The 23,150-nt window shown below is 39.9% G+C and overlaps 2 protein-coding genes across 3 annotated transcripts in view; both read right to left on the bottom strand.

The window, feature by feature from the left end:
- Nucleotides 1-7,318: 7,318 nt before the first annotated feature.
- Nucleotides 7,319-16,877, bottom strand: PSMG1 (proteasome assembly chaperone 1). Its single transcript, XM_082075641.1, has 7 exons — nucleotides 16,710-16,877; nucleotides 16,463-16,572; nucleotides 14,762-14,913; nucleotides 14,312-14,374; nucleotides 11,649-11,847; nucleotides 10,577-10,713; nucleotides 7,319-9,459 (listed from the first exon to the last, which is right to left on the bottom strand). Exons 1-7 carry the CDS (start codon nucleotides 16,838-16,840, stop codon nucleotides 9,385-9,387), a joined length of 867 nt encoding a protein of 288 aa, XP_081931767.1. The 5' UTR covers nucleotides 16,841-16,877; the 3' UTR covers nucleotides 7,319-9,384.
- A 351-nt stretch (nucleotides 16,878-17,228) lies between these two features.
- Nucleotides 17,229-23,150, bottom strand: part of BRWD1 (bromodomain and WD repeat domain containing 1) — a 59,653-nt gene continuing 53,731 nt past the window's right edge. For both annotated transcript variants that reach the window (XM_082075611.1, XM_082075612.1), the window contains one exon: nucleotides 17,229-21,211. In XM_082075611.1, coding sequence (XP_081931737.1) covers nucleotides 20,067-21,211 — 1,145 coding nt within the window. In that variant the 3' untranslated portion in view covers nucleotides 17,229-20,066. The remainder of the gene's footprint in view (nucleotides 21,212-23,150) is intronic.

Below are 23,150 nucleotides of genomic sequence, written 5' to 3'. Positions count from 1 at the left end.
AGCCCTCAGACACACGGTGTGAACTGTGGGGTTGTCCTGTGCAGGGACAGGAGTTGGACTCGATGATCCTTGTGGGTCCCTTCCAACTCAGGACATTCTATGATTCTATGATTATTCTAGAGGTTGCCCCTACACCTGAGGCTGGAAAACATCTGAAATTCAAGGACAGGAGGGGAGGGAGGAGGATGCCAGCACAGAGCAGGCAGGCTTGGAAGTGGACAAGAGACCGTTGGCGAAGGGAAAGTGGAAGACTGGGGAAAGCGCGTAAAGTGATATTTATCCCAAACTGAAGCACCTAGAGGTGATGTTTCCTACAGAGAAAGAGGCAGTAGTTGAGGGAGCAGGGAGGGGCTTGCTCTCCTTTTATTCACTGATTTTCCTGAAGTCCTGTCTCCTGGAAACGCATGACTTCATCTTCACGTTAACTTTCATCACAAAGAAAGAAAGGAAAAGTCCAGCCTCCATAGTCATAGGGTAAACTCAAAACCTCAGGAGGCAAATAAAAACACCCCAAAACATACCCAGATTTTAAAATTGTCATGGTTTCTGAAGCCAATTCAGAGTTCACACATTTGGAGCTAGCTACATCAACAGAGGCTATATAAGCACCTTTGCTTGTGAAAAACTTCTTTATCTTTAAAAGCAGCACTTTGCTCCTGGAGGGACTTGTTACCCAGTCACGTCACACTGTAACATTTGCTTCGTGCCAGCAATTTCTTTCATTTCTGGCTCTCAAGTTCTGACCAAAAGGGTAATTTTTCAATCATCAGAGAATGGGTTTGAAACTTAGGATTTAGTGCCCCATAATTATGTCTTTAAGGTCAGGGAGCTGATGTATTAAAAAAAAATAATAAAAAAGAAAGCTAGAAATATATCAGCTGAGAAAGGTGGTGGAATAAAATATAAAAAAACGCTTTTTATCTTTTAAACACTCAAATAATTTTGTCCAACTGCAGTAACGACTGAAACTTTTTTCATCTCATTTTGAGCACAGCTTTAAAACAAACCACAAGAATGGACAGAGCTTCCTGCATCCACTTCCTGCTACGAACCATTCTAATTCTTTGAAATAAATATGTTTTGGGTTATTTTTGTAAGGGTAATGTTTAATATCTGTCCCCTAGCGTGTAAATGTGTAGAATACACCAAAGATTTAACATCTGCTACGAATAATTTTACAGAGGATCTCAAGTTCTCTATTTTAAGATTATTAGGATATTGTACAGGTGGCCAAATTATTAAAATATGGTTTAAATTCAACACTCATGCACTTTCATAACACGTCTTGGATTTTCAAGTCTGGAAGCCACATGTCAACACTAGGAAACACAAGGCTGGCCTGCTGGAAGCTCAGACATTAAAGGCCACTTCCAAAACATGACAGACTTGCTGCTCAGCATCCCAGCTGTGGCAGGAGCCTGCTCTGCAGAAACACTTAGCAGCACCCCAGAGGTAGGGGTGATGTAAAAAGTTAAGGCAAACTGCTTTCCTTTCAGACAAGCGGTCGTTTCTATGAGCATTACAGCATTACTTTCTCTACCCCACAGTGATTAAGTCAAGACCTTTCCCAACTGATCTTAATTTTAGTGTGTAACTTGAAGTGTATGCTGCAAGTGTAATGCAGAGTGAGAACTGAGGCAAACAACTGCTTTTGATCCCATTTCTTTGTTCATAAAGTGGAATCTAAATGAGGGAAAGCTAAATAATTGTGATATTAAAGAACCCTACTTACTCTTATTCAGTGTTTATTTCTATTTCAAATGAGTTGCTTCTTAATGAATGAGCTGGAACCTCTTGCCTGGTGCACTGACGTGGTACAGAGCTCTGGGGACATGGCTGGAAGGAAGCACATGATTCACACCAGCATGAGCAACATGGAGACCCACTTCTGCAGCCTGTGGTTTTACTGGGATGCTCTGAAGACCACAGAAAGTGGTTTTTAGTGCAGAAACTCTTCCCCTTCTTTAAGGGAAGCACTAGTTATACTGCAGCAACAGAAAAGAGTTGCCTTAGTCGATTCCCTCTGTCCCAGAGAATCATAGAATAGTCTGGGTTGGAAGGCACCTTCAAAGCTCATCTAGTCCAACCTCCCTGCCATGAGCAGGGACATCTTCAACTAGACCAGGCTCCTCAGAGCCCTGTCCAGCCTGGCCTGGAATGTCTCCAGGGATGAGGCATCTACCACCTCTCTGGGCAACCTCAGCCAGTGTTTCACCACCCTCATTGTAAACAATTTCTTCCTCATATCTAGCCTGAATCTCCCCTCCTTTAGTTTAAAACCACCACCCCTTGTCCTATCACAACAGGTCCTTCTAAAAAGTCTGTCCCCATCTTTCTTATAGGCCCCTTTTAAGTACTGAAAGATCACAAAAAGTTCTCTCCAGACCTTTCTCTTCTCCAGGCTGAACAGCCCCAGCTCTCTCAGCCTGTCCTCAGAGAGCTGTTCCATGGTGTAGAAGTGGATGCCATGACCTCGAGAAGCACCTACAGCACCACCTGAGCTCCTTGGCTCTGAGATCTCAGCTGGCACATCTGCTGTTTTACTTCCTGAGAGCGGGCATGTGTCTGCGCTTCCAGGTGATCCCTGCAAAGAAAAGGGAACAGCACATGTGTGAATGGCAGCTGGGATGATACTCGGTGAAGGGGGAGCCCTGTGCTGTGGCCACAGCTGCTGTGAGCCGTCCTGTCCATAAATATTTTATTTTCTGACAGAAATAATTTTGAGCACATTCAGGGTAACCACATCAAATACGGGACTCCTACTGCTTGAATTAGAATAATGTCAGACGCAGCTGAACCTGAATCAGAACAGAGTCAAATACCACCTCAGAACTGATACAAAATTTGATCTCCATTACTGACTAGGAGAAATGTTTCTATCCAGGGTTTTTATTAAAGACCACTACTAAATTATTTGAAAAAATTAGTGAAAAACTGAAATTTACACAAGCTTTAGAAAGCTTCACTAGGAATGAGCATCACAGAACAAACTATCCTGCAGATTATCTGACCTCTCAGTCAGCTCCATATTGGTATGCTCAGAAAAGCAAGTAATAGGATCATTGTCCAGTAGGGCACAAAACAGAGCATTCACAATAGGAGCCAACCAAATCTTCAGTGAAAATTATGGTAGACACCCCTGCACTATCCAAAAATTCTTTACTTGCCAGACAGGGTGTCAGCTGGGAACTGTGTGGATTCATACTTGGGTTTTACTCATAAGATCTCCACAACAAGCCCTGTAGAGGAAGTTCACGTTCATAAAGAGAGAAAATATGCTTACCACAACACCTAAGTGTAAGTCTACTTATAAGAACCCCATAGTTTTAATTATTTTTTTGTTAAAAAAACTCTACTAAATTTGAACACTTGTTAAAAGTAAATACTCCTCACACACACACTCACACAGCTCATAGAGAAGTGGAAGAACATTAAAAAGTAGAAACTAGGAGGGCAGGTGTTGAATCGCCTTTTCTAGTGAATCCACTATTGCAGAGCATCTCCTCACACATGGCACTACAACGTTCTCTTAAAAGTGCTTGCTCCCTGCCACCTGGAAAAAAAACCAAACCAACAACCTAATGAAGCTATGTTGGGCACTTTAAATTCTGGTTTCAGGTTGAAGAGTTTTGCACCAGCACTTTCTAAGTAATGAACAAAAGAACTGCTTGTTCCTGACTGCATCCGCAGGGTTTCTTTCAAGTGTCCTCCAGGGTCTCATGGTGGAATAGCCAGGCACAGTATTTGGTACTTGCTCACTGTGCTTATTCTGCACAAAAAATACCTTTTTTCCAATCCAACCTGCAAGCAAGTTAAGTGTAGCTGCACAAAGACATTCTTTGTGAGCTGTGAAAACATTATTCAGGCCAGCAGGGAATAGCTAACCCACCTTGCACCCTACTTCCATTTCACAACCACTGCCTCAAACCTTAATTTTATCGTCTGATCAGCACTAAGGTGGTGTTTTTTTTTTTCCTACTGTGCTCTCACCTTTTCCATACTGGCTGCCTCTGTTCTCATACAATCTTCTAGTTGTAACCTTTCTACCCACAGGTTCACTCTTTTTTAAGCGGGGCTGTACATTCACCATTCATCTGTTCAGCAATCAAACTGCTGCCTTTAGTGACTGTGACTCTAGTATACTTATTCCCCCTTTTGTTAATTCCCTATGAAACAGCATATTGACTTTAAAGTCTATAGAGCTGATGAAAAAAAAGAGAGCTTTTGTTTCCTTTAATGAAAAGGGATCCAAGTCCAAATCAGACCTAAGAGAAGAATTAAAATATCAATCCTGAACAAAAGCAATATAGTAGGTTTAGCGTATGAAAGCATGCAGTAATCCTCTGATTAAAACATGGGAAGAACCCATGGTCTTTTCAGTAAATGCTAATGTTAAGAAACTGCCCTTTGAAGGTACATCACATTCTTAAAATACATTTTCTACTTTAAAGTAATTACCCAGGGAAGTACCTAGCATCTCAGACACAAAACATTTAAACATCTGGTTATGGAATTATTTGAAAGTAAAAAACTTGAGACTATAGCCTGCCATTCAACCTTTAGATTTCTTCCACATACACACTGTTCGAGGTCCGTGGTGCTCTACCCTCACTGAAAACATCTCAGGATACCTTGCTATCAAAATGAAAAAAGTGCTGGGCATTTTTGTCCTCTGCAAGTTAATGGTTTCCCACAGTATTTGTTGTGTGGAATTCTCAAGTACTTTTCCTCATAAACTATTCTAGGATATCTATCAACAGCATCTCAGTGCTTTCTATAAAGTAAGCAAGTCTTACTTCGAAGATCTGATGTCACTCAGCTAGATAGAGGTGCCAATTAATGTTGGTTGCTGTTACATGCAGCAGCTGTCAAGGCTCCCAGTCTAAAATATTTAAAGAGAAAAAAATGCATATCTGATAGCACTGAAAAAAAATAATTAATCTCTCCTACTTTAATTTTATTCTAATTTCTATTTTTCAGTGTTTTAGAGACAGAACATTTTTAAAAAAACAGAACATCTGAGGTTGAACAAAATGCTTGCCTTTTTAAAAATCTTTTTCATTACCTGCAACGTTTCAAACATTTCAGGTTTCACTATAATAATTTGATTTTGACTTTCACCATCCTGATCCAGCTTAGTTCTTACAACTCATCTTGTGAGTGCTCAACACGTCAGCAAGTCAGGTTCCAGGTTCCTCAGTTTGTTCAGCCACAAAACATACAGATACCAGCTGCGTGCCAAATTGTCACTTGCAGGGCTCACCCAGCATTACTGAAGAAACTCCTGTTTGAAGTTGCGGCAGAAACAAATTACTCCTTTATGGGCCATTAGAATACTCACTCGCCTTAGTTGCCACACTCTCCAAGGGAAGAGAAATGAAACCAGCAATCTCATCCTGAGCCTCCTCTGCTCCACATTGTCGTAACTGGGCAACTTTATCCAGGAAAAAGTGCCCAATGTAATTAAAAACACAAATGCCTTCAGGCATTAGGTAGGGACTGAATTAAAATTTACAAGGCAAACTTCCAGGATTTTCTTAAATCTTGCCTGCTTGACTTCCGGAATGTCTTAATACAGTTCTTGGCATAGAAATGATAAAATTACATGTCATAAGTGAGGTTGTTGCTCTTAGGCTTTGGCAAGAAAGCAGTTTGCAGGGCAGAGCCCAAGACACTTGCTGGCAGCCTGGGAAGGCTGGAGTCTAGGAAGGCTAGAGTCTAGGAAGACTTAAACTGTTTGCTAGAGACATGCAGTAAGGTGAGGAGACTTTCACATAAGAAGGGGACAGAGAGGTGCATCATGTGTGGGGCCAAGGATGGACTGATGGAAGAATAACGCTCTTTTCTACTGCACCTCTGTTGTGCAGCGGGAATGCAGAGGGGAGCGCATTACTGGATGGGAGGCAACCACTGACAGCAGCCTCTAGGATGTGAGCTCTAACACCCCCTGCTTCAGTGCCACAAAAGGCTGGGGCTCCAACAGGAACATTTGTGCACAGTGCCAGTTTTTCTGCTGATAGCAGACAGGAGGGAGAAATGGCACAGGAAGAACTGGTACATCATGTTAAATCCAGAAAGAACGTCACGGACTAGAGAAGAGCTCAGGAAGCAGAGCACATGTTTTCATGCTGGATTTTCAAAAGGCTGCAAGAATTTTATTACTGGAGAGTCACTGCACTCGATGCGACCACAACAACCACAGGGAAAAATTAAAGCAGAGTAGCAGGTATGTTGCTGTTCTGGGCATTCAAATGTGGAGGTTTTGTAACAAATTCAAATAAAATCCAGATTTCTGGCTTGGACATTACCTTCTAACTATGTCTGTACAGTCCTGTAGTCATACACCTATGACCCAAACTGCAAACACAAACATGTTACAAGCTAAAACCCAAGGAGCTTCACTTCTGGGCCCCTCAGTTCCAGAAGGACAGGGGACTGCTGGAGAGAGTCCAGTGCAGGGCAACGAAGATGATTGAGGGAGTGGAGCACCTCCCTTATGAAGAAAGGCTGAGGGAGCTGGGTCTCTTTAGTTTGGAGAAGAGGAGGCTAAGGGGGGACCTTATTAATGTCTATAAATATATAAAAGGTGAGTGCCACGAGGATGGAGCCAGGCTCTTCTCGGTGGCAAACAATGATAGGACAAGGGGTAATGGGACCAAGCTGGAACACAAGAGGTCCCACTTAAATTTGAGAAGAAACTTCTCAGTGAGGGTGACAGAGCACTGGAACAGGCTGCCCAGGGGGGTTGTGGAGTCTCCTTCCCTGGAGACATTCAAAACCCACCTGGACGTGTTCCTGTGTGACCTCATCTAGGTGTTCCTGCTCTGGCAGGGGGATTGGACTAGATGATCTTCTGAGGTTCCTTCCAATCCCAAACATACTGTGATACTGTGTGATTCCAGACTTAAGAATTAGGTCAGGTACATCACCTTTGAGTCACGGCCTTTGAGGAAAGACAGAACACGTCTGCCTACCCAATATATTCTGTAGCACAATAAATCAGATTAGACTCGAGAAGAGGCTGTGTCCTTGGTTTGCAAGATAGAAGAAGACAGGTCTATGTTATCTGAAAAAAATATGGGTAGTAAGTGGCTCAGATTATTTGAAAACTGAAAATTCTTCTAGTCTAATAGCTTACTCTGTCTGGTTTCATTATATGCATTTAGCCCAATACCTTAAGGAAACAAGTCTTCTACAATCACAGTTCAGACACGCAGGCAAGAATGCACTTCTACCCCCAGAACTTTTGAAGCCATCTGCCACATTTGACAAAAGATTAAGTTTATACACTTCCACAAGTATTACAAAAACCAGCAGCTGTTTGAAACAAATCTTTATTGCAGGCTCTTACTAGATACTGGGGAGCATAGAACTTAGCAATGTTTAAATATGAAAAAAATCTTCAGCCAACACTATTTTATTAGATACTCAGGCATCACTAGTTCTGTTGTTTCCAGAACTACTTGTTTTAAGGGGGTGAATATGAGCTACTTCATCCACCAAATTATGGAAGACAGAAGGAATTTTAAATTGAAATATCTTCTTTCACTCACCTATAGTACTGTGCACTGGAAAAGGCTGACATTTCAAATTTTTACAGCACAATCCAGCTGACATGGATGAGGGAGAGCTGTACTGACTACACGCTGTGCATGTGCTCTGACTATACAGTTCACACCAGAGAGGAGCGCTGCACAGAGCTTGACTTCATCTGTAATGGGGGTCACAGAATTACTTCTGGATACACACAGTGAAACCACTGGCTTGGTACTATCCAACAGAAAAAGCACCACACCCTACATAAACATTTCCAGCTATGGAGAGCTATCACACCTTTTGAAGCAAGAATCATCAGCTGCCGGAGTATTCTGCCAATACGCCTATTTTCAGTCTTTCTAATTTTATCTTCCAAGCTGCTGGAGTGTTTTCTTTGCCACTTTTATTCAAGGTCTTTAAGAGTACTCTCACACCTCAGCATAAACTCAGGTAGCAAAAACTGAATTATAATTCAATGGATAACTGCTTTGAAACACTGCAAACTGCGTGGGTGATAAAACCAATACTAGAAGAATATTTACAGTTCCTATAAGAGCCTGCATATTTATTATTAAAGATATTTATTATTATGTACTTCATTTATTATGAATCAAACACATTCAGTACGCAAGTAAGAAAATGGTGCAGACAATGTGCAACTCTTTCAGAACAACAGAATTCTCTGCTCAGATCAGGCATACAAACAGGTTTTAATTAAAATGCTGCACAGAAATGGGAAACAAAACAAAAGGACCAATGTCCTGTACTTTATGCTTCAGAGTTTGTTCCAAAATACAGTACCACTTAAAGCAACAGTTGCTTACCTGTAATGATATTAAGAGAAATTTAAAATCAATGTCTAAGCTTGTATCCACATCAAGAACATTCTATTGATGTTGAAACTGCAATACGGCGTGCAGTTAAAAAATTTCCAAACCAGAAGCTGCGGCAGGTCTGCTGAAGCCAGGGGTTACTTGCTTCAGTGGATGGTGACTGAGCCAACCACTTTCAAAACTGAAGGTATGACAGTTCTCTTGAAGGAAAACATTGTTCAAAATTGTCCACTGGGCACCCAGTGTAAGTCGAAGTTAAACTTAGTGGAGAACTTTGAAGCTGTTATCCTTTTGTTCCAAAAGGATAAGATACGTGCAATTTAAAGATCTCTGTGCAATGACACCACCAGCGAACTACCTGGTAGCAACAGAAATACTATCTTAAACACCATTTTCTTAAACAAAATGCTAAATTTAACAGAGGATATATGCAAGTCAGAACTGCATGACAATCCTAACAAATATTTTAAATACGCTACTGAAATTGTTACCAACTTTCAGAGAACTTTTTGAGACACTTTCAAAATTTGAACTTTTACTTTCCTCTAAAAATCACACACTCTGCATAAAAAAAACTGGTACTATTCCTACCATTGTCAGCAATTCAAAGCTTTAAAGTGGACAGATTAAATCAGTTTGGCCTGGTGAATCCAGCTGAAGCAGCTTGCACGCCCACCACCCTGCTGCACTGGGAGAGGTTCCCACTGTTGCAAGAGATGCGACAGCAGAGAACGCTCCTGCACCTCCACGGCTCCTCCTCAAGGACTGAAGTTGCCAACAAAAGTTGCTTTTCATATTCACGGTATCTTCCCTAAAATTGCTCCAGATGAAAATCTCCTAAGCCATGCAGATACACCTGTTTGCAGTGATGAATTTGAAAATAACAAAAATGAGTGTAAAGTAAAAATCTACTGGAATTTATTCCACTTTTAAGGAAACAATTATAATTCGGAAGTATCCTCTACAGAATAAACTGATGTCTATGGAAGTACAGTCTGTGCCATAGATGTCCTCTTTAGATATAGATATTATTGTGAATTTCATTGGTTGTCAGTAACTTCTTCAAAATCTTTGTGCTTTCAGACACATCCTAGGAAAAGGAAGAGATTATTTGCATTAGCTACATTGCTGGAAACAAAACAACACAAAAAAGTTTCAGTGTCCTCTATTCTAATTTTAATTTCTCTGAATATCAGTTTGATTAAAATGTTAACTGTGAGCAAACCTCAGGTATTCTGAATCATTTTGGTTGGAAGAGACCCTCAAGATCATCGAGTCCAACCATAACCTACCTCTGGCACTAAACCATGTCCCTAAGAACCTCATCTATACGTTTTTTAGACACCTCCAAGGGTGGTCCAGAGATCTGCTTAAGACTCCAAATGAATTTGCAGTTCAACCATAGAATGGGATTTGTTAATTTGCATTCCTCCTCGCTTTTGTAGGAAAGGAAGAGCCTGCATATTTGGTGGTTTTTTTCCTTCAGAGTTTAAACATTTACATACTAGCCTGTTAAACTCATTTAGCAGACCAGTATAAGCTGCAATGAAAACTAAGTCACAATTCCCATATTTAAAGCTGAAATAACAGTACACATAAACCTCCTCTGTCATGTAAATGTAAGTTCAACTGGCAAAACTGAGGAGAGTGTTTTGAACAAACACTTCAATTAAAAACATTTCAGAAAGGGGCAAAACATTCACTTTAGTACCTACAACGCCGTGATTTCAGAGCTGCTTAATTAGTGCAAAACTGTGAGGAATCATCTTTAGAAATTCAGAAAGAAGTTATAGGTCAAAATAAATTTCTTAAGCAGCTTTCATGCACTGCACTAGACAGAGCTGGAACATTCTTGCACATGAATGGAGAATGCGAAACATCTATACTTAAACGTTTCAACACGAGACACCTTGAAAGCAAACTGCAGCTTAAACAATCACAAGAAATCCCTCCCTGACACACTAATACCACTAGAGGAGCCTGAAAAGTCAAAACGAAGTTTGTAGGGAAGCTGTAGATTCATTATTTCTAAGCAACTTATAAACAGATGTAAATAGTTACAGCAGGTACTAATACCAGAAATCATTGGCCTCTGTCAATAAAGTCTGCACATTTCTGTACATTACACACATCAGCAGAATGCAAGAGATGAAACACAGACCAAAACAGACCAAACCTCCCATTAATTTTTAAATATGAAATTTTACCTTGACTAAACTGTTCAGGATTTTACAGGAAAGCAGAGGCTTGAATGCTTCAATAGTAACCGTGTCCAGCTTGATGCCATCAGTGTAACACTGATACAACACTGCAGGAATCTGCCATACTTGACAATAGCTCAGAACTAAATACAAGGCAAAAGAAAATGTGTGTTACATTCAACAGAGCAGGAATTGCAGCTCTGTCTATAAAAGCACATTTGGTCTGGCCAGAACTTCAAAAGCATGGAAGTTTATAAATTATCTACTCAGGATACTGGCTGCCAGACCAGCCACCCCTCATTCTTCAGGTACACAAAACAACAAACCACCAAAAATTAGTAAAAGGCAGCTGGTATTTTTTTCCTAGCAAGTACCTTAACTGGAAACTGTGTATTATTGGTAAACAAAAATAACATGAGCTTCCGTAAAAAAACAAACAAACAAAAGACCCTCAAAATCCCCAAACAACCAAACCAACAAACAAACCAACCATGAAACCCAAAACAGCAACAAAGACCCCAACCAAACATAAAGAAATGCAAACAAGATAAACTTTCCTAGAAAAATCATCCACTTATAGCTCCTGCCAGACAATTTTTTCCTCATGATGCCACAACTAATTAGGTACTCTATAATGAAAAGCCTCAGGTTTTTATTACTTTATGTAATAAAACTGAAAACTGTAAAACTGACTTCACCTGTAATACAAAGAAAGGACTTTTTGAGCCTCAGGTTGGACACTTAGATGAAAACAACTGAGTAAAACATACTTAGTTCATAGGTAAAAAGCTCAAAAACCTCAATACCCACTATGCTTTGTGAGGCTATACTGAAGAATTTGCTAGTGCTTATGTCCTACACATAAGGGGTAAAATGATCTGTGGGTGGCTTTGAAATTTGTCCCTATTTTACAAGGCAATATATAAGATGTCGAACTGTTAGGAATTAATTTTCAAAAAGCTAACTTGCTAGCTAGCTCACACAATTCAGTGAAAATTCTAATTGCAATGGGATGCTCTTCAAAGTGAACTTTGTGTTGCCACCAGCAGCATGGTAAAGAACTGGAACTGCACGATACCAGCAGCAGGAAGATCTCGCACAATGTTGGGTTGTTCCAGCAGTGGGCAGCAGATCTGCTCTTTGAATTCTTTTGTCTTCAAGGCTTTCAGAAATGGAGCTGGAAGTGTTAAAGTGGATTCCTGAGTTTTATAATCAGCTACAGGACACGTTGAAAGAATGGTTACTTGCAAGCTGTCCTTTTGCATACAGCCAAAAACCTGAAATAAAAATGTTAATACATGAGCAAAATTTATCTTCTCACAATAAAAGCATAAAAACACAAAGATTTGTTTCAATTTCAGTACGGATGGCAAACAGTAGTTTAACTCAGGTTTGCAGGATCAACTAAAATTTAAATCACAAACTTCAGGTAGAAATTTCATATGCATTGCTCTTGGGACAGAGATTAAAAAAAACAAACAAACAACAACCACCAGCTAACATATTTATCAAGCCTCTAATTTTCTTTAGAGGCCTTAGGTTTTCAGCATCTCCTGTTCACCTGCAAATATCCTAAGATTTACTATTTTTATTAATGGTGATCGCAGAAAGAAAAGACCTCCAAATAAAACCAGGCTGCTTATGACAGGAAGGCAGCTTGCTAAGATGCAAGACACTTGAAATTGTGCTCACCAGATGTTCTGTAGTACTTAAAGAGAGTCTTCATTTTAAATATTCAGATTTTATGTAATTATATTCAAGTAGAATTGAGAGTTGACAAAGAGAACCTTATTTTCTCCAGCTTTCCTCAAACTCAAAGAAGAGAGTTTCAAAAACATTGTGCAAAACATACTATTGGATCTATTGCATGCCATCAGAAACCAACACGCTGCACAGCGCTCCACTGTTTTTAAAGAACATATGTCAAAATGAACAGAAGCATCATAAACCTGCACCTTCCCCTTACACTGTCCTCTTCAGAATTATGTTTAACAAGGCAATAGGGAATTTGGTAAACATTACAGACACTCGCCTGTTTCTGTATGGGGTAGGAATCCCAGAAGGGAAGCTGACTGTTCCCTCACATCAGCGTGTTACCAGCATAATTTAAAACTGACATAAACTTTTCAGTTTTCACACAGTTTCAATTTACAGTATATCTATTTCATTGGAAACACTGGCTGGTATGCATTAATGCGAAACTTTAGTCTTTATGTTCTCATTTTGTCAGTGATCACTTACTGAGAAAACACATGCAGAGGTAAAAATGAGACCCATAGAGAATGTGAAGATACTCAGTGAATCAGAATTTACAAAGCACACGGAACAGTTCTGTAACTCACACTAAAAGCAGAAGATTACCAGCACAACATTTCTGCCGCACATTTAAAAATATCAATAACCATGAAGTCTAAAAATACTCAAGAACATTGACTTGGTAAAAACCGTACACTCCTACTGTTCATAAACACCCACATTTGATATAACCCATGCAAAAATCTGGAAAAACACAAACAGAAGACAGCAAAACCACAATCATCTTTCTTTTGTAATCCCAGTTTAAATGAAGTGTAAAAATGTGTGGAATATGGCAAAACCAAAATATTAGGGCCTTAGGATTTATAAACTTTTAAGTGAACCATGACTCTCCACCAAAGTGAATTAAACTCTTCGACAAGCCAAGGAACCACAAAGGGCTAGTTTTCCACAAACTTGGGTCTGAAATCCCTGTATTGCTCAGTGGTTATGCTGGTTTTCCATCCTCTTCGCCTTCCCCTAATCCCTCTGGCTCCCTCACACAGAGATGCTCGTGTGGTTCTCCCTCCCAACCAAGAAATCCCTCCAACATGCCAGCTGGGCCAGCTGAGCAGCTGTCACTCAGCTCAGGCTGAGAACTTGCTCCCAGCAGATGGACACACCGCTTTTTATCCCGCTCTTTGTATCTCTAGCCACAGCCCTACACAACTTCAGCATCACATAATCGCTTCATCAGATCAGCAGAGATTTAAAGGAAGGTGTGTTAGCAGACAGACAGCAAGACAAAACAAGCCATACTCCCCTCAGGCTAAGCACTGACCCAAATCTGTAAAGAGAAATTGACAGCCAGAACATTTCACACCCTCCAGTTTATGTTTGAATATCACCATGTAAATTTTAATGAGGGACCCAAATGACCCAGCAGCACTCATGTGATGCCAGCGTAAGGCACCTGGCATACTATGTCTATGAACAAACGGGGCAGATACTGCTCTGGAGGCACCTTTAGAGTTCCTCCTTGTGAAAGGAACAGAACACACCCATTAGTAAAGATATCGTACATCACGAGTTTCACAACAGGCTTGTCTGGTGATCACCTGGCAGCCGTACAAGTGCAGTTATTATTTTTTAAGGAGGGATTCTCCCGGAGCCTCAGTAAGCCACAGAAAATTTAAGCCAAACAAGAAAAAGGTTTGAAAAATAGTTAAGGGCAACAAAACTGAATCTGTCCAAAAGAAGTTATTGCACAAAGTTGTTAAGTTACAGCAGATACAACTGGTAAATTCTAGAAAGGCATTTCACAGAAACTGCAGACAGTAAATTTATTCACTTATTGAATATTTAAGAAAAGAAAACCCCAGGGAAAACAGTAATTTATAACGCTGTCATGTTGAGAATATCAGAGAAGAGGAGGCACTTGCACTAAGTTGAAGATCCCCCACCCATAAAATGTCATTACTCAATTTGTTGTCTTGCCAGTTTTACCTTTTCAAGCCACTGGAACTGTTGATCCTCAGCAACGTAGCAACTACACTGGCACAACAAAACCTTAAAAAAAGAAGAAAAGTTGCATAAGCAAGTGGTTTGAAGAGCACAGCAACAGCTCATAATCACATGCAAAGATGATGTGACTGCAGCCAACAACTTGTTCAGTTTTCTTCGGCTTCTTCAACTCTATTTCAACAATAATTGTCCATTCACAGCTGATGTGAAACAATCAGGCTCTCATATATCATCTTTGCACGGAATTTCACATGCCAGAACTTCAAATAATTTTGGTGAGCAAAATTACACTTGAGATATTTTACGAGATTAATCCAGAATACTCTAGCCTTAATGCTTTGTTTGTCCTGGGCAGCATAAGGGGTGCACAAAAGTTGTTCTTTCTTTTTCATAAAGCTAAAATACAGAGGAATTAATGCATAAGTCACTTACTGTTGGATCTGATATTAATCGGTAGAACAAACAGAAAGAATCTGTCGGGAGGACATTTGTTGTGTTGGATGTTCGACACCACTCATTCCACAGCTTCACAACTCCAACTACTTCCCAACATACAGAATCCAGAATAAAAGAAGACAGGAAAGCTGCAAAAAACAATAAATACTGTTGGTTTATAAGGAATAAAATCTCTGTTCTACAAGTAAATACCTGAACTGAATTAGACTATTTCTTTGCAATCTCAAGTTTTTTAAAAATGTAATAACTGATTTTTATTGACATACATTTATTGACCAAATGCAGCAAAGACCAAGAATGAGTGCAACCTCAGCATATCAAGACTTAAAAGATGAAGAGCAGTTCTGTGTACAGAGATCCCTACCGTCAAAACCATGTATTCTTAGAAATTATATCACTACGGTCAACTTTGATTCCTTTATTACACTTTAAGGATGTAAATATTCAGTCTTTAATATTTCTTGACATACCAGATATAACAGACTTCTCAGAAAAAAACAAAATCACTGAACACATAAGGCAGAACTATTACACTGGCTCTAGGAAGCAGAGAAGAGACTATGCATGACTTAGGGCAAAAAGAGATCCTAAATCAAATGTTCATAAATCGAATTCCTGTCAAAAATTACTGTTAAATGGAAGACAGATCTAAAATATCTATAACTGTTTTTCAAGGGGAAAACTGAAAAAAGAAAAAACAAGTTACCAAAGTTAACATTGATATCAATCACCTAAATGTCATCTAGATGTGACCTAAATATAATGAAGAAATAAAACTTCTTTATATTCACAGGCAAATAGCTATTAAAAAACTCAAGATCTTGGTAAGTGTGTGTGGGAAGGGAAGAGGGCGTTTCAAGATTCTAGGCCTAATCAGTAAATACTCATCTCAAAAAAATGCATTTTGAAGAAGTGGAGAATTAACATATAAAAAAGGGACTGATGGTCAAGGAAAAAAGTAAAAAGTCACTGTTCATTAGAAGTTAAGGAAATTGCAGCTTACTGACTTACAATGTTATGTTTTTGACATAACATAACATTGTAATGTTTTTGTTATGTTTTTGACAGATCCCTACTTCAAAACACTAGTCTGCACTAAGCAACTCACTACTCTTAGAAGAAAACTTCTACAATTAACAAGTAATCCAGGAAAGTCTACCAAACAAGTGTCAGACAAAGGGAAAGGAGGGTCGTTCCAACCCAACTAAAATCCAAAACCAAAACATACTTCAACTGAAAATGTATAATTTCCCTGCGATCTGACAGGAGGAACAAGCAGCCAGAACAAACTTCGTGTCTCACACGCACAGACCAACTTCAGCTTTCTCGGGATGGCCCAGCTGCCGCAGGGTTCAAACTCTGCTCCCTAAATGAGGGGCTGAACACCCGTAAGGACCTTAGCCCAACAGAGACACACGATGAACCATGGCCTGGGGCATGCAGAACAGTATGGCAAAGGGAGTGTCCTGGCACACTTACACTTTATTCCACAGAATCACAGAATGGTTGGGGTTGGAAGGGACATCTGGAGACCATATAGTCGAACCCACCTGCCAAATCAGGTTCACCTAGAGCAGATTCCAAACTCCAGCCTTCTCAAATTCGGCCAACACCAAGAGAACGCCAGCATTTTACACTCTCAGCAGGTTCGGTTTCGCGGTTCACACCACCACATACCTGCAGCGTTGTGTCCTATTGCTACGATGAATTTCGAGCACACGAACGGCTGGTCGGCAGAGCTCTCCAAGGAGGCGCCCGACTTCAGGGTCCACAGGACGTCGATCTCCCTGGCAAAAGAGGCGCAGGGCGGTGGCGCAGCGACCCCCGGGCCCAGGGCCCAGCCCAGGCCGCCCCCGGAGGTCCGTCGCGGAGGCCGCAGCGCAGCGGCGAGGAAAGCGGCCGGGCTGCCCCGCCAGACCGGTACCTTTTCTTCTCCAGCTCCCTGCGGATCTCCCGGTCCTCGGGCGTCTCCTCTCGGGCCTCCTCCGCCCACTCCTCATCGTCCACGCCAGCACGGGACGGCGCTACCACCACCTCCCCGAAGAAAGTCGCCATGGCCGCTCACCGCGCCGCTCACCGCGCCTGCGCGCACAGACGCTCCGGTTCGCCGGCGCCGCCGAGTTCCGCTCCGCCCGGGAACGCTCCGGCCCTCGGCGACTTCCGCGGCGGCAGCTGCCGCAGAGGTGGCCGAGTACCCCCGGTCCCTGCTGCAAGCCCCGTACCGCTGCACGGGGAAATCGCGGAAGAAGAGCGGGGTGAAAGCGGGGGACCCGCAGCGGGGAGGCGCAGCCTGTGCTCCCCCGCCGCTGGTCGGTAGGGCGCGCCTTAGGCTTCTCTGCCTTCGGTACAACGGGGCAGCCCAGGAACGAGGAAGCCCCCGGGGAACACACGGACTGAAGCCCAAATAGAGTAAGGTTAAACATACCAGACGTGCAAATAAGAGTGCAGTGACGTTACAGTTGGAGGTATAGCTTTACTTATGATGTACATGTGGAAGTGGACCAAAAAAAAAAAAAAAGTCTTTTTCATACTAAATAATTCGATTCTCCTAACACTCCTGTGCTGCACTATTATTTTCCTCTGTTCATGCTGCTCATGAGCCTGTTCACTATCCCAGATTAAGGTCCTGCTTTAAAACAAAGCACCTCACCAAAAAACAAATAAAAAACCATAACCATACCACAAAAAACAAAAACACACACACACACAAAAAAACAACAAAAAACAAAACAAAAAACCAAACCAAAACAAAAAACCCAAACCACAACAGTTTACAAATGCACCACATTAAGCAGCTTTAAACAAAGCTACTACTTTTACAGGTCTACTAAATCACTTCCCTGAGTACAGCTAGACCAAATAAAGCAAGCCGAAGGATTAAAGTTACCAGGAACATAACAGAACTGCTTTCTGCAAGACACCAGCCATTTCTGGCAAGAGGAAGCATGCTCATTAAAAAGAAATAAAAATCAAACTCTTAGAGGGCAGAAGAGTAACAGAAGTCCCTTTCCAGTTTAATCACATCTTTTTCTACTGGTTCTTTGCAACCTGTCTCTATGTATAAAATTAGGAAATGCAAACCAGTCTTTGCTGAGGAAGTGTTTCAGTCACACAGCCAGTAATTCCCACTCAGATACTAAGTACAGAGACCAGAACCTCCTCCCAGCTGCCAGGGATCGCTATGAGCACATAGTATATGACCGCAGTATGACAGAGAATACAGCATGTGAAAAAAGGTCAAGAAAGTATTTTTAAAATCTAAGCCTGAATTAGAAATGGAAACCTACCAGCCTACTTTTAGCTGTTTAAATGTAAGATTAATAAAAACTCCTGACGTTCACTGAAGAGGTCTTACACCAGTATTTATTCCTATACTGGAGGTTATACTCCATAGAACATTGATCATAAGCAGCTGCTTCAGTTTATGGATAATATAAAAATACCCACTGACTTGCTCTTTTGTAACAAAGTTGCCCCTAAAAGGTAAGATACACAAAGCCACCTCAAAGTTTCATCACTAAACACAACTGTGTTCACACTTTAGAAACCAACTTCAAGAACTCAGATAAACATGTATCTTGACTTTACAAAATTCTGCCCTATCATACTAAGGACTATGCTTCAAATAAAGAAATTTCCTCAGGCAAGAATGATATAAACTAAGTTATTTTTGGGCTTCATGTAGAATTTTTAAGAAAAAACAAAGTGTTTTTCTGTACTGACGTAACAGTCTAGATACCAAATACACCCTTTTGGCACACGATGTCAGCGAAGTTGCTGGAGAAGTGGTTCCCACTAACTGCTGGTAAGCAGTGTGTGGGACTCCCTTTTCCATTACATTGCTTCCATTTGTACAAGCAATTCTGGCATTGGTGGCTGTGATTATGCAGCTGCACTAACCTTCTTTTTTCCAAAACCCTTCTAGATGCTACTACCAGTCCCTCTGCTGGAAAACTAATTTACAAACTTGCTGTTTCAGTTCCAATGAACGCATCTCCTACTGAATGACGAGATCAGAAATCACAAAGTCTTATCAAGTGTGAGAAAGGGAGCCAGGAAAGCAGAGGGAGGAAACCTATAGCAGAGAGCAGTAAAGAAGAGGAGATCCTGGTATCAGGCTGAAGGCAGCGATGGTGGGGCTTCCACCAGCACAGCTCCAGGGAAAAGCAAGGTAAGAGTAGAGAGGTGCTATGCGTTCTCATCATTGATACATGGCCAACCAAGAATTTATACTTTATTTCTGGAGAAATTTTCTTCTATCATCTATGCAAGAATTATTGCTTGTCAACACGAGCCACCTCAAACATTTCTAAAACAGGAGATGGACTGCAATAATTAGAAACTGGTAAAGTTTAATCAATGCAAAGTCTAACAATAAAGCACTTAGAAGTTTAAATATGGAAGAACAACAGAAATGTAGCAAATAATGTCTGGAATGTAAGAACCCTGTACCTCAAGCTCTTCCCACATAAAGAAAACAGAACAAGTGTTTTGTTTGTTTTTCTATTTTATAAAGAAAACACACAAAAACCCTTAGGCCCAAGAGTTCACCTGCATTTCATATTCTTAAGTTTACAGTATAGAAGTCACATTAGTTATGATAGTACTACCTGTCAGCATAAACTCTCTTTTCACCAGCACCAATATGCCTTTTTAATTGGCAAATACACTTTTTCACTGGTAACTGGTTCTAGAGTTGCATGTTTTCAATAATGGAAGTACAGAACATTTAACATCTGTACTAATACATGTTGTGAAGATTTATCCTAGTGACCATTCATTACTTTTTTGATGCAATGCTAGCATCTGCCAGATGTTTATAGTGTACAGTATTATTTATAAGCCTGTTACTATTGTATATGATTTCATACAGCATTAGAGATGTTTGAAATCTGTTCTTGAACATTGTATGACCTAGGTAGTATTCCATTGCAGCACCCATAATAATAATACTCAACATACTGCTATTAACCTGTTGTGCAGTGTTCTAACATTTTTTAAACTCTTGTTATATGTAATAAAATACCAGTAAAGACAAAAAATTGCCCCTATAATGAGGCACATTTTGGCATCTGTGCTAAATGCTGCTACATGGGCAGGCAAGTGCAAGTCAAAATATGAAAAGGAGAAAGTCATCATCTAATCACATTCATAACTTTTTCATAGAAAAATATAAATATATTCCCTGAAATGTAGGACAAAGAAGAGCCAGCATCCATCATGAGTTCTAGTGCTATTACCATTAAAAAAAAAAAATGTGGGCTGGCTTTTCCTTTTAAGGTTACGTTTCGCAATCTGTATCATCTAAACCTCTGTCATCGTCGACATCACAATTGTCATATCTCACAGTCCGTCTACCACCGTTCCGAGTTCTTATCTTAGAACGCCGATTAGCTCTTCTATATTTGGTGTAATCCAAATCTTCAGAGTCATTTTCTTGGTTAGGTTTCCAGCGTTTCCTTCGCTGGGGTCTTCTAGAAGTCTTAAGTGAGCTGGAATTGGTAACTTCTTTTCTAACAACTTCTGCTTTCCTCTTCCTCTTTCTTGTTTCTGTGGCATCACTATAGATACTGTTATCAGTTCCAGAGTCTGAATCAGAAGAACAATGGAAACTGGCTTTTGAACTTCCTGCAGTCTCAGGTGCTTCCACATTCTCCGATACTGAGCTTTTTTCATCTTTCTTCCCCCCTGTTGCCGATTCCGCTGTTTCTTTTAAGTCATCCAATAATTTTGATCTTTTGAAAGGAACTCTAGATTTCTTTGATACTTCTCTGATATTTTTAGTTTCCTTTTTAGCTAAGTCAGGATCTACCTCCTCTTCAGAGTTGCTCGTATGATGGTTGTGGGCTGAAGCTGACTGACTGGAATTTCCCCTGTTTCTCCCATTTTCCATCTTGTGGTTTGTGGAATTCTCCTCTGAGGAGTCATATTCAAAATTTTTAAGAGCTGCAGCACAGATCGTTTTGTGTACCTGCTTGTGGTTATCATCATTCTGCTTTCGAGTTGCTTGCATCTCTGCCTCAGATTCTGTTTTTTCATTCTCAGACTCACTAATGTATTTTCTTTTAGGAGCAGATGATTCAGGGCAGGAAAGTTTTTTCCTACCAGAAAGCTGTTCTTTCTCATCGTCAGACTTTAAGCAAGCATCGATCTCTGAGCTGCTGATCAGTTTCTTCCTGGATGCTGCAGACACATTGCCATGAAGCTGCCTTCTGTTCTTTTTTACTGTGTAAATGCTTTCTGAACTTGATAATTCTTCCTTTGTATCACTCATTATCTTAATCTTATTAGCTGCTAAAGTGGCACATCTGCGTGGATTTTTCTTCTCCGTTACATTAGACAGCTTTATGTGTTTCTTGTAGTTAATAATACATGTCCTGTTCCTGAGCACTTTTCCACTTTGTCCAGTCTCCTCAGATGTTGATTCTACAAAATAAAGATTTAAAAGTTCTTTTTAGTAACTTATATTCCTGAAATAAACCTATTAAGCACAAACGCTACTGCCTTTAATAAAATACACAAAAGCTTTTTATTGATTTCAACTGTTATGCGCAATTTGCCTTAAGCCTTTACTAAAAATACAGTCAGGCAGTCCCAGACTTTTGCTTTGAGATAATGGAAGTGTTCAAAAGTAATATTCTTTAGTATCACTCTAGTAATTAGCTTAGAAATTACAAATTACCTAACTTAGAAGTATTAGTAATATGAAAGAAGTTGTTTGCCATCATTAAAAGCTATCATTTTCTTACTAGAATTAACTTTCAAAATGAATTATTACACATTTTAGACCTTTGGATTCTAAAAAAGAATTTATAATATTTTATGTAGACACAAACCCCAGAGAGATTTCTTAACTTTAGAATCATTTCATATACATAAAAAATGTTTAAACGGTTCAGTTCCTTAGCAGCTTTAACAGTAAGACTGCTTTTAATAGTGAATCTTCCATTCAGTATTTTTAATATAGCACTTGTTTATGCTGGGTTTGAAAACAAATATTCGGTCTGTAAATAACATGAATGATGCTACAAAGATAAATGGTTTAAACTTTTACCTTCTAAATAGAACAATTTTACTCATAGGTATCAATAAAAATTAAAAGCAGAAGTTCTTGAAGTAAATTTATTTGCATAGACTTGATTTAAAAAAAATGTTATTTTAGCAGAAAAGTGTTTTGCAAAGTTAGTTTTCCCAAGAATATTGTCCATCTTTATTTCTTCGTAGCTGTTACTGATTTTATGAGTGAAGTGGATAAACATGTGCTTCATTAAAGCCCCTAAATTATATTAGCCTATTACCTCCTGATATCAGTCAATTTTATTCTAGCTTTATCTCATTACTTTCAACAATTCTCTACCTGTATTCAGGAAACAGAGGGGGAAAAAAATCATGGCAGCTGCTGTGCATTTTGTGTAATGCTCAGCAACTACATATCTTTTCAAGTAGAAGTTTAGGGAAGCAAGCAGAGTTTAGAGAGGGCATGCTCTCTCGTCTTCCTTTACAGAGGGACGAAACAAGCTTGTCTTGATAACTTTGTTTATACTACAAATGGCCAAATGCCTTCTGAGAATGACAGCCACCTAAACATAGAACACCAGCCTGAGTAAAATGAGTAAGGTTCAATACCCTGCTCCTTCTGATCAGCTTAGCCAGACGTGTTAGCATGGCAGCTCTTTTGTACTCTCATTCCCCAATTCCTCACCTATAAGGTATGGATAGGGCAACAGTTTCCCTAAATTCTGAACAGAATAAATGCAGTAAAGATGTATTATAGAAAAAAAAAAAAAAAAGTTACGAAACAGGAATTCAGATGTCCAGCTTGAGGACCAATATTAAAAATCCCTTCAGATACCAAATCTGGTCATTATTTCAATGTAAATCCTTTTATTCCTTTTATGTACTACTCAAGTTTATTCCTATTTTGAGGTTTCCAACAGATCATTAATTTACCCTCTTTTCTAACAGTTTTAAGAAATTATACATGAACACTACTACTGTTGCTATTGGTACTGTGTGATTTTATGGCCAAAACATAACCTATTTCTGCTGAATACAGCATCATGCTGTAAAAAAGGCAAACCAATTCACTGATTAAAAAAATTAAGAGCTAAGGCTTAAATTATACACTGTCCTCCAGTACTATCAAGTAGACATATACACAACATATAGCTGCTACTCATAGCTGTTATGAGGCAAACCTGAACAGGCAGTAGTAAAGAGCTTTAACACTCTGAATTAGACCTGAAACAGGAAAATACTAATTAAATGTAACGATACATCATAACATACTGGTAGTGGCAAACGACAGCACACAAGTTACTGGTACAAAGAGACATTTTGACCAGTTAGTAAGTGTGGAAACATA

This window comes from Streptopelia decaocto, assembly GCF_964273445.1.
Source record: "Streptopelia decaocto genome assembly, chromosome: 1".
NCBI lineage: Eukaryota > Metazoa > Chordata > Aves > Columbiformes > Columbidae > Streptopelia > Streptopelia decaocto.
The sequence above is the reverse complement of the archived record's forward strand: the minus strand, read 5'-3'. Positions and strand labels throughout refer to the sequence as shown.